This window comes from Molothrus aeneus, chromosome 5 (assembly GCF_037042795.1).
Source record: "Molothrus aeneus isolate 106 chromosome 5, BPBGC_Maene_1.0, whole genome shotgun sequence".
In the NCBI taxonomy this organism is placed as follows: domain Eukaryota; kingdom Metazoa; phylum Chordata; class Aves; order Passeriformes; family Icteridae; genus Molothrus; species Molothrus aeneus.
In genome coordinates this window covers 25,984,745-25,995,750 of record NC_089650.1, presented here as the reverse complement: position 1 = coordinate 25,995,750, position 11,006 = coordinate 25,984,745, and the positions used below count along the sequence as shown (strand labels likewise).

General features: G+C 47.9%; 1 protein-coding gene across 3 annotated transcripts; it reads left to right on the top strand.

Moving 5' to 3' along the window:
* The first annotated feature begins 5,792 nt into the window (after nucleotides 1-5,792).
* On the top strand, nucleotides 5,793-10,672 carry SOCS2 (suppressor of cytokine signaling 2). Of its 3 annotated transcripts, none has more exons than XM_066549595.1 (4): nucleotides 5,793-5,820; nucleotides 6,475-6,610; nucleotides 8,136-8,412; nucleotides 9,352-10,672. In XM_066549595.1, the coding sequence occupies exons 3-4, from the start codon at nucleotides 8,268-8,270 to the stop codon at nucleotides 9,798-9,800; spliced, it is 594 nt and encodes a 197-aa protein (XP_066405692.1). In that variant the 5' UTR covers nucleotides 5,793-5,820; nucleotides 6,475-6,610; nucleotides 8,136-8,267; the 3' UTR covers nucleotides 9,801-10,672. The 3 variants fall into 3 exon arrangements, with proteins under 3 accessions (XP_066405692.1, XP_066405694.1, XP_066405693.1); XM_066549597.1 differs by lacking the exon at nucleotides 5,793-5,820 and adding an exon at nucleotides 6,305-6,331 and having other exon boundaries at nucleotides 6,453-6,610; XM_066549596.1 differs by lacking the exon at nucleotides 5,793-5,820 and having other exon boundaries at nucleotides 6,404-6,610.
* The last annotated feature ends 334 nt before the right edge of the window (nucleotides 10,673-11,006 follow it).

Genomic DNA, 11,006 nt, shown 5'->3' with positions numbered 1-11,006 from the left:
AACTGCTTACAGGAGGAGCAAGAAATTCTGGGAATGGACAGGCAGTGCCAAGAAAAGGCGAGCTGTGGACCAATGGTCTTTCCTAAACCAGAAAGAGTAGCCCTATGTCTGTTTCCTGTCCTGAGCCTTAAAACTGACAGCCTGTCTGGCCAGTGTTTCGTCAGGCTGCGTCCTCCCAGTATGCCAGTCAGATACAGGACGAGGCGTGGAGCCATCCTGACAAAGAGCAAGCACTAATCCTGACAAACACAGAGAAGGTAGTTGGCAGCTAGCACTGTTTTCTTGTCATCTGTCCAGGTTTGTATGACATTCCACATGCAGCCTCTATACTGAAGCAGGGAAAGCAGCCATACCTATCTTGAGCCAAAAGAAGCCAACACGTCAGAGGCAGGTTAAGTTCATTACCTTGACACTAACACTTCATGCACTAATCTGAAAAATGTATTTGAGCCCAGCAGCATATTCACATACAACAGGCAACCTATTTTCAATTAACTGGAAGAAGTTTAAGGTTATATAAATACATTAGTAAACGTTGATTATCCTGTTCTTCAAACTCCTAAGGACAGCAACACGTCAGGCCTTATGCTGAAGTCTATTATAGCCTTAGCCTGAAATTTAAAAGTGGCTCATGCCCAAAAAAAGGTTCTACAACTCATTTAATGATTCACAGTACTCCTAAAATGATATTCATCTGTCTGCTCTCCATGGCAGCACTTTCAATCATAAACACTTAATTGTAGGAATTCATCCTCAAGGCCAAATAGCTCTGGGTGAATTAAACTATCCTTAATATAAGAACTAGAACAGTGATTTAAAATTAATCTTTTTCTGATGGGAGGCCCATTTATTCAGAGACACATAACCCAGTTTCTACTTCACTTTTCACTCAAAAATCTCCCCTTTAGAGATAAGCACTGCATCACCTGTTTTAGTTTTCCTTATTAGTTTCAAAATTGACTTTCTGCCAACAAAGGAACTTTATTACTTATGGATTGGCAAAGCATAGGAGAGCTGCTTTCATGCTGTCTGTCAGGAAAACTTTTTTCACAGACATTACTTGCTTTCTTTTACTTTGAGGCGTAGGACTTGCAACTGGCAGAAAAACATCTCAAGCCTCCTCAAGCATAAAAGGCTTGTTTTTTCTGGCAGCATCTAGGACAAGAATGCAAGATTTCACAGTGCTTTCAGCTGTGCTATCTCTAGGATTTTTCTAAAAAAAAAAACCAAACCCAAGAGTGTATGTTTCTCTAAAAACCCAAAACTTCAAGGAGCATGGTTCTGAACATGTGTGTGCATAGGTGTAGTGCACATATATACCTACATGCTCTTTCTCAGCCAAAAAAACAAGGTAAATAAATATTACAGTCACAGCATTTTATGCTACAATCTGAATATTAAAATCCATATAAAATATTCTCCTTGTAGTTGTTTGAAGACTGTACCAAAACTGGTCCTTTCCAGCAGTCCTTTTTTCTACCTTGTTGGTGAGAAGGAAGCATGAATGGGAAGAAAATGCTACCAAAGCATGTATATTTACAACTTATTCTCCAATAACTTTCAGCAATATTTGGCTACTTTTAGTCAGAGTGAAACTCGATAATTCACAAAATAACACAGTGATAGACCAGAATTCTGCTATTTATAAGGAAGCCTAGCATAGCATAAAGTAAAAACTGCTGTGTAAATTCTCCTTGTTTTTTTATACTTAGTACCCTGTGTCACCACATTCTACTTTTCCTTTATATGCCTATTGAAAGTATTTTTATGTTAATTTGGTTTTACCTTAAATTGTAAATAGTAAATTGGAGAAACTAAGCAAGCACTATATTTAAGTTTTTTAATTGAAGATCCCAAGTGGCTAGGTAACCTTTTACTCAATGCAGGTTAGGCCTTTACTTTTAGACAGTAGATAGCACAGGATGAGATCAGAGATGGACTTAAATGCCACCTTTTTATGGTCAGTTTTGTGCTTGACGGTGATTATCTGTCTACCTATCCGCTGAACCAAAGGGAATGATCCTTCTTTTTATCAACTGTCTCTGAAAGAAAAGAATCCAGATGTTATTTCAAAGTATTACTCTCTTGATGCCATCTTTTGATGTTTGCTTTTAAATCACAAGTGCTGGTTTCCTTTTAGAGCACCCCTGATTTATAGAAATTATTCACTGAATTCTTTTATTATTCTCCTTTACCAAATGTATAATAAGAAAAGCAAAGCATTCACATGTGAATAGATAAAAATAGCAGGAAATAAGGTGGCAGCTGGTAAAGAGTAAAACTGTTTGGTATAAATCTTAATCTATTTCATCAAAACATTCTGTTCCTCAGGCAGCTGGAAAGGGCAGGATGATCCGACACACTGAAATATTTGTTTTCTCTATGTTTTATTTATTATGTTTTAGGAACTCTTTGTGAAATAAGCAAACCTTTCTCCTAACTGCTAAGTGAGAAATCCTCAAAGAGTTCACATTGCAGACCTTTCTCGTGCTGTGGACTTACACTTAACACATTCCAATTTGCTGGAGCCAAAGGCTCAATATTCACATTTCTCTGCTCAAGAACCAGACTGCAGTCCCAGGACAGGGAAACCATGGCAGCTGTACATTGTTGTTTAGACTAGTTCAGGTAAACAGTTGTCAAAATACGTTCAGTAAGTAGAGCTATGTGATAAGCAATAGCTGTCCTTTTAACTGAAGGGGATTTTAACTGACCAAATGGTATGCCATGGATAACAGATATTCTGTGCTGCATCTTTGGGAAGTTAAGCATGAAGAGAACAGGGAAAGGCCCCTTGTATTCTTCCAGGTAGGTAGGTAAATCTATCTTAATGAATCAGTAAATCTTTTCAGTGAATCAGAGCAAATTTAGCAAAATCAGCTGAGTCAAAATCCCACCCGCCCCCCCTCTGCTCACATCATGTTGTATAAATAAATCAGCATACGAGCTCACCAGTAAACTTGGCATGCTTTTCAGGAACAAAGTGAAAATCATTTCTAGTAACAGGCACTTCTCAGGACTGTAAAAATGTTGTTGCCTCCTTCCTTGGTCATGAAAGGGATTTTTGCCTAAAGGAAAAATAAAAAATAAATTTACTCATCCTTCCCTGTCTTGAGCATATGCATTTGAGCTCAAACAATATATTCTGCTTGTGATTTTCAGGAACCCTTAATGTTCATATTTTCACTACTAATACAAAACTAGATTAAAAATATCTACTATATGGATAATATACAGTCAGAACCAACATTCATGAATAGTAGTATCAGGAAAAAAAATAGGGATTGCTTAAGTTGACGCCTTTCATCTCCAGTTAGATGATATGCCTCTAAAACTGGCTCAGAAGCATTCATATTTATATATGAATACAGCAATATTTCTCCTAGAATTGCTACCCCAAAACAACAGATTAAAAATAAATAAAGCATTTGGTTTGAATTGCACATAAAATTTTTAAATCCTCACTTGTATATAGTTTTTGTAGTAGTGACTGTTTAGAAGAATTCCTGCTTGTTACATGGCAGATTAAAAAACCCTATTATGGAAAACTAAGTTTTCTGAGTCTGCTCCTTCTTTTCTCTTTCTCCATTTCACATCTTTCTCCTACTCCATTCTGACTTTTATAAAGTAAAACTCTTCAGGCAGACCAAACCTGTATTAAATATCCCAGTGCCAAAAAACTAAAAAGTAGCTTTAAGTAGTTTCATGCACTACGTACAGCCCATAGTCCCAAAAGTAATTTCATTTAGTCACCTTTTTTTACCCTTACAGTTGTTTCTTTTCTCTCTTGTGACTGTATGGAAGACTTAGGCAGACAGAGGAGAAAAAGAGCAAGTAACATTGTTGAAAGAAACAGTAAAATACAAACATAGCCCACTGAGCCTATAGCACTTTCAGATGTCTCAAGCCAGAGAATAAAGGTAACTGTAAACCAGAGCACTCCTATGAGGTGCCAGGATTGTCATTTAAAGATCCATTTGCAGTTTTTAAGTTTGAATTTCATTACTCTTGTAAGTTTATCAGATATTTAGTGCTATTTTTAAGAGACATTAGGTTCTCATGAAAAAAAAATTTAACAGAACTCTGTTTAGGAAAGATCCTGCTGATATACTGCCTATTTAATATTTATGCTACCTTTTTCATAACAATATCTGAAGTTTTAAGTAACAAACATTTATTACATTCTTCTGTTCTTGTTTCTCATTCACCACATAAATCGTGGTCTTCCTCCCTCTGCCTTTATAGCAGCCAGCTGTGGTTTTAGAAACAAATTATTATGACTTCAAGTGACAAATAAACAGCAGAAGCAAAGGAAGTCTTGAGAGACTATCCACATAAAAATCCCATTAATAAAATAACATAGGGAAAGAGAACTACAGCAAAGCTGTAAAAAAGCAGCTTTGCATCTAGACAAGATGTATTCCTTTTCTCCAAGATGCATTAATGAACTTCAAGGAAATAACCTTAATTTGAACACTATGATATCGGAACAAAATAGTTTTTGAGCAAAAGCTGTGTGCCTACATATACAGAATTATTTTAGTAATAAAAATAGATCTATATTAATTTTTTATTGTTCTCCTGAACATAGTGAAGTCAGTGCCATTCTGAAAAGTAATGGAGATTTTTTGCAAGATCTCATGTCATAGGTAGCTGAACTGTCAACTAAATTTCTAGGGGCACAAACCCATTCTCTCCTCTCTTCACATCAATCCAACGAAAAAACTTAGTGGGAATTCCACAACTGTCACTGGAGCCTGGATCTGAGGCTATCTGAACTTCACAGACAAAAACAGGAACAAGAATGACCTTCAAGACCTAAATTGTTTTAAACCATTTCAGAGAATGCTTAAGAAAGCCCGTGTTTGTTTCTCAGACCTCATTTTAAATCTGTGCTGCTGCCAGTGATTAAAACCACCTTTTTTTCATAAACTGAATAAATTAAATTCAAAAGCACCCAGGCATTACAAACAGATGAAATCATGCCGGCCAATATTTCACTTAACAAAGTAGATTTTTTTTTCCTCAGATGAATTTACTTAATCACTAAATACAGAACTTAAATTTAAGAGAACTATTAATTCTCTTATCCTCTGATGCTAAAGAATTATAAGCAATAACTGTTACAAAATCCTTCAGGATTTGTAATCCTTCCTCAGTCCTTTTTTTTTTTTTTTTTTTTTTTTTAAGAAACGTTGCATTTCAGACGTTACTGGGGAGTGCGACCCAAGGCAGCGACCCAAGGCAGCGTCTCAGCCTGGGAGCTTCCTCTGTTTCTCTGCGCAGGGGAGCTGCTCCGCTCCCTCAGCCAGACCGGGCAGCCTAATACATATTCATTTACTCCTCTGATAACAAAGGCTCTCTCGCCCCTCCCGCCCCGATTTTTAAAGATACTATCTTTTATTATGCTATAGGTTTGGGCTTCTTTCCTGAAATCTTTAAAAAGACACCCCTTAATCCTTCTGCCATCAATTCTCCCTCCCAGATACCCCCGTACAATATGCAGGGAGCCCTAACCTGCAGCCAAGGGCTGGGGTGAGACTATTACGGCTACTTTTGCTTTGTTTTCCCTCTTTTCTTTCCTTTTTTTTTTTTTTTTTCCCTGTGTGTGTCTCTTTCTAAAGTCGGCTCGGGGCCGCCGGGGCAGCGGCGGAAGGTGGCTGGTTACCGAGCAGCACCCAGGGCGCAATCAACCATCTTTACGCTGGAAAACAGCTTCGTGGTTATTAAAAAAAAAAAAGAATAATAATTAAAAAAAGGGGGGGAGGGGGAGGAAATCGGCGCGCGCATCGGCGGGCAATGGCTGTTTGTAGCAACGAGGTATTTAGCGCCGGAGGGTGAAGGGGGGTGGAGACCAGGGTGGGGTGTCCCAGGAGCTTCGGCCGCCGCAAGTCCCTGGCAGGGAGCTCCTGGCACCGGCCCCTGACGCGCTCCCGGCCCTGCGGGCGGGCCCCGCCGCCGCGCTCAGGTGCCCGCGGCTGCCGGCGCCGGGCAGGCCGGGCGCCCCTCGCCCCTGCGGCCCCGGGACCGGCGGCCGCGCTCGCCCCGCTCCCCCCGGGGTCCCACCGCGCCCCGCGGGGCGGCCCGCACGGCCCCGCAGGCCCGGTCCCCCCGCAGCCCCGGGCACTGACCTGCGCGTCGCCCGCGGCCCCGCGGGCGCAGGAGGAGGAGGCGGGGGGGCCGCGGGGCAGCGTTCGGCGGCCGCTGCCCCGGCGTGACAGGGGCGGCGGCTCGGTGCGTCGGCCCCGGCTGGCCGCGATCGCGGCGGAGGCGCCGGAGCGGGTCCTGTCACATGATGCGGTTCCTGGAAAGTTCCTGGAAAGCAGCCTTTGTATGTAACCATCCCGGGAGGGGGGAGCGGCGGGGGCAGGATGCCCTCGCCTCGCAATCAAAGGCGAGCAGACCGCCCGCGCCGGGGAGAGGCGGGGGAGAGGAGGGTGTTGTTTCCCCAGGAGCACCATCTTCCTCCGGCAGCCTCTGTCCGCCCCGGCACAGGCTCGACGCCTCTCCGTGTCCCCTCGGCCCCCCGACGCCGCCGGGAGCCAGAACAACCTGACCGCCCCACCTCCAGGCGGCAGCGGAGGCACCAGCCCCGTCCCGCCGAGCCCGGGTGAGTCCCCTTGTAGTCGCCCCCTCCGCCCGATGCCGTGCGTCGCTTCGAGAGCCGGCGGCCCGCCGCCCCGCTCCCGGTACGGCGCTGCCGACCGCCGGGATGGAGGCTCCCCGCAGCCGGCCGCAGGCTGCTCCGGCTCTCCTCGCCTCGGCCGGGGGACGCCCGGCTGCAGCCAGCCGCCACCGCCTCGCCAGCCTTCCGTCCCCACCGGACTCCCGTGGCGGCGGCGCTTCGCGGCCAGGCGCTCCCGGAGCCTCCCTTTCACAAGGGGTCGCGCCCGGACACCGCTGGCAGGGCTGCTCCCACCTGCACCCGTCAGCCCCGCGCCCGCAGCCTCTCCCGGTGACAGGCGCACCTGCGCCCGGCCACCCGGCCGGCGGCGGGAGCTTCTGCTCGGGGGAAGGAGCGGATGGGCTTTGTCGAGGGGTTCCCGCGCGTCTGCCTACATATATTGGGGTAGAAACCCATCAGAACACCCTACCAGTTGGCACTACAGTTTAATTTGGAAAAGTTTCTGAGCTCCGCTGCGGAACTTGTTAGGGGAGGAACCACCTCAGCATAACCCCCTCACCTGGCGGCTGCTGCGCACCCGCAGGCAGAGACTGCCCGGTTCGCAAGCACCGGCGGGGGGCTCCCGGTCTTCCCGTGAGCCCCGTCCCTCCACTCCAGCCAAACCAGATAGGCTCCCCCTCTCTGGTACTGCCCGGCTTTGTGTCGCTCCTGATGTGGCGGTCGCCGCACCCAGGAGAGAAGAGGCTCTTTTTGTCCCTCTCGTTAGCTTCGGCCAAGAGGAAAGATTCTTTTTTCCTCCCTAATATCAGCATTTAATGGAGCGGGAAAAGCATATTTCCTGCCCCGCGCTAATTATAGCGCGTCCTCCACCGCGCTGCCCCTTCCGCTCCCAAGCGGCCGGCGAGCCCCCGGAGCCGGCGCTGCCGGCGCACTCGCTCCGCAGCTTCTCGGGTACTCCGCTGCCCGAGAGCAGGTCTCCCATCCCGGGAGCATGGCCCACGCCGGGCTTCCGTTCCCGTTCCTACAGGTACGACTTCGCGGATGACCTTACTGGAAGGCGTCCGTACGCACCGCAGCGTGGAACCCGGGCAGCACCGGGGACCACTGGGACCACTGCCTCACTGGTTACCCCTCCTCTCCCATACCTTTACGTGCCCGGCTCTCCCCCACGACCTCCTCCCTCCCCAAAAGTCCCAGAGCTGCCGGCCGGGCTCGCCTGCCCCAGCCGAGGGAGCGGGGCATCAGCGGGTTCGCCTTTGCGACAAAGCGAGACCACCGTCTCGGGACGCCGCCTCCGCCGAGTCCCCGGCGGAGAAGAGCCGAGGACAGGCTGGGCGGCGGGGGGGAGGAGGAGATGTCCCTCCCCCGCTCCGCCGGGAGGTGATCTCTCGCCTCGGGTCCCTCCTCTGGATGCTGGGAAGTTCCGAAGCGGGATCGCCAGAAACACGCTCTGCGTCGGGAGCTCCTCTCGCGGGGCTCGCCGCTAACCACGCTCTCTCTCCGCTCGCAGGCGGCGCCCGGGCCGGGGGCCGGGACCATGCACCCAGCGCGGCGCTGAGCCCCGCGGCGGCGAAGCGGAGCTCTCTCCTGCCGGCAGCCCCCGACCTGCGGGCGAGCGGGGCCGCGCCCGCCGCCGCCGCCCATGACCCTGCGCTCCGCCGAGTCCCTGGAGAGCGCGGAGAGCTCCGGGGAGCGCTGGGGGTACCCCGGGGCGGCGGCGCCCGTTGCCGAGGAGTGCCGTGAGGCGGAGCAGCTGGCCGCGGCTATGGAGGAGCTGCGGCGGGCAGGTAAGCCCGGGCGGCCGGGAAGGGGAAAGCGCCCGGGGCGGTGGCGCTGTCCAGGGGGAGGCAGAGCGGCGCGGCGGGGATCCCCCCCGGGGCGAGGGGAACCGGGCGGCGGTGCGACGCCTGGCCATCGCCGCCCGGCGCTGCGAGGTCGCGTTCCCGCGGCGGAGAGGGGCGGCGACGACTCCGACCTTACGCGGACGGCGGCGGCCGAAGCGAAAGCGCCGGCAGCGCCGCGCCCCGGTGGCAGCCCAGGATCTGCGGCCGGGCGAGGGCCGGGCGCTGCCGCCGGCCGGGGCGGCCGCATCCCCTCGGCCCCGCGTACCTGCGCTCCCCTCGCCGGCGTGGCGGCGGCTCGCCCGGCCCCGCAGGACGCGGGGCTCGCTTGCGGGAGGAGGGAAGAGCTTTTTGTCTTCATCGCAGCCGCGCCAGGACCGCAGCTACCTCGCCGAAGTTGTTTTCTTATCCCTTAGCTTTCGATCGCTTGCGAAAGCTCATTTCAGCAGCAGGCTGCTCAGAGTTCCCCAAAGCGGGCGTTCTGCGGGCTGCCAGCCCGTGCCCTGCGGACGCGGCGCGGGCCCCGGCGGCAGAGCAGCGGGGAGCCGCGGGACGCGTCCCTGCTGCTTCAGGGGCGGCCCGCCGGGTCGGCGGCTCCGGTGTCGGCCCCGCAGGACTCTGCGGGAAAGTTTGTGCATGTGTATGCATACATAGGTAAATAAAAAGTGACCTGGAAAGCTCTGTCAAAACGGGATGCGTTGTAAAACAAATGAATTTAAATAGCAAATAAAAATTTACTGTGCCTGCAGGACTTTAGCTTTCAAACAAAAGAAATGGGTGACTTTCAAACAAAAGAAATGGGTGACTAGAAGTATATCAGCTAGAGAGCAGCTTTTAAAACAAACAGGAATAAACAAATCCCTTCTTTTTCTCATCTTTTAACAGGATGGTACTGGGGCAACATGACTGTTGCTGAAGCCAAAGAAAGGTTACAGGATGCCCCTGAAGGGACCTTTTTGGTTAGGGATAGTTCGCACTCAGAGTATCTACTGACTATATCAGTAAAAACGTCAGCGGGACCGACCAATCTACGTATAGAATATCAAGATGGCAAGTTTAGACTGGACTCTATCACTTGTGTCAGATCTAGACTTAAACAGTTCAACAGCGTTGTGCATTTGATTGAGTACTATGTTCTCATGTGCAAGGATAGAACTGAAACACCTTCAAATGGAACAGTTCATCTTTACTTGAACAAACCCCTCTATACATCTGCTCCATCTCTGCAACACCGCTGCAGAATAGCTATAAACAAGAGCACAAATCAGATCTGGGAGCTGCCATTACCAACAAGACTAAAAGAGTACTTGAAAGAGTATCAATACCAGGTATAAATATATTTTCTAAATGCCTCTAACACAGAGTAACTTTTGAATGCAATTCTTAAAATCGGCCAAAGAACTGAGTAACCAGTTGTACAACTCAGCATGGAATTCACTATCAAAACAGTGGCAGTTCTGGGGGAAAGGTTTTTATTTCAGATGCTACAAAGGGAGACTTTATGTAAAATAATCCTAGTTTGCATCCTTGGGGGTTCAACAAGGTGGCATGCTATTCTTGCAAGGAGAGAGAAGTGAGGAATCTGTCCAGATTGTGTTGCTTTGTCAATAAAATGCTGCACTAACTATCAAATGCTTACTGAAGCAGTGGGACCGGGAGAGACTTCATAAGTGGTCAGAGACATATGAGAGTTTACAAGTATCTCAGTTGTCTGATTCTAAGATTAATTTGGTGCTGGTGTTCATATAATCCTAAAAGCTTAACTAGATCACACACTGTGATAATCTTGCTTAAGTTATGCAACTAATCAAATCCAGTCAGAAAAATGATCATGTATTCAGTTTTTATTGAACTACTCTCCTGCTTTTCTGCAAGCAAAGGAGTACTGTAAGTAATCAGTCTAGAACATTGTTTTTCAAAGATCTCTGAAAGCTGACCTTAAGAAGAAATGCCACATCTTTCACAGGAACCCAGTATATTGCTGATTATACCAGACTGGTATCCCAGGATCCTTAATGTGTTAACATCTTCACAGTGGTGATGTATCCATGCTATTACTATTAAGCCTCTTTTGCTTGAGGCTTTAGAACTATATGCTTCAGACTTGCAGTTCCAATGTCAAAACATGGGTATCAGCAGTTACATGTGTCTTCTACAGTGTAGAATGTTTTCTTCAGCCTGTTTCCCAAAATATGGGGAAATACGATGTGGATTTTTTTTTATAAAGAGGTTGGTTTTCCTTTTTCTTCTTTTTTTAAATTTTCTTTTTGTTTCTTTATTTTATTTTATTTTATTTTATTTTATTTTATTTTATTTTATTTTATTTTATTTTATTTTATTTTATTTTTTAACTTCCAATTCACCATTGTAGCTATCAGATGATTACTCAATAAAGTAAATCAAAGTGCACAACAATCTCCCAATCTTTTTATGTATGGATTTGCTACCATTCAGGAAAGAGTGCTCTTATATAGGAACTTATATAAGTTCCCAGCTAATACTCAGATAGATGCACATGTATCAGTGAGGATGAATAACCC

Excerpts from the sequence above, each read along its gene's own strand:
- SOCS2 (XM_066549595.1), top strand. The coding sequence starts at position 8,268 with ATGACCCTGCGCTCCGCCGAGTCCCTGGAGAGCGCGGAGAGCTCCGGG. Across the intron at positions 8,413-9,351 it reads GGAGGAGCTGCGGCGGGCAG|GATGGTACTGGGGCAACATG; the intron begins GTAAGCCCGGGC and ends ATCTTTTAACAG.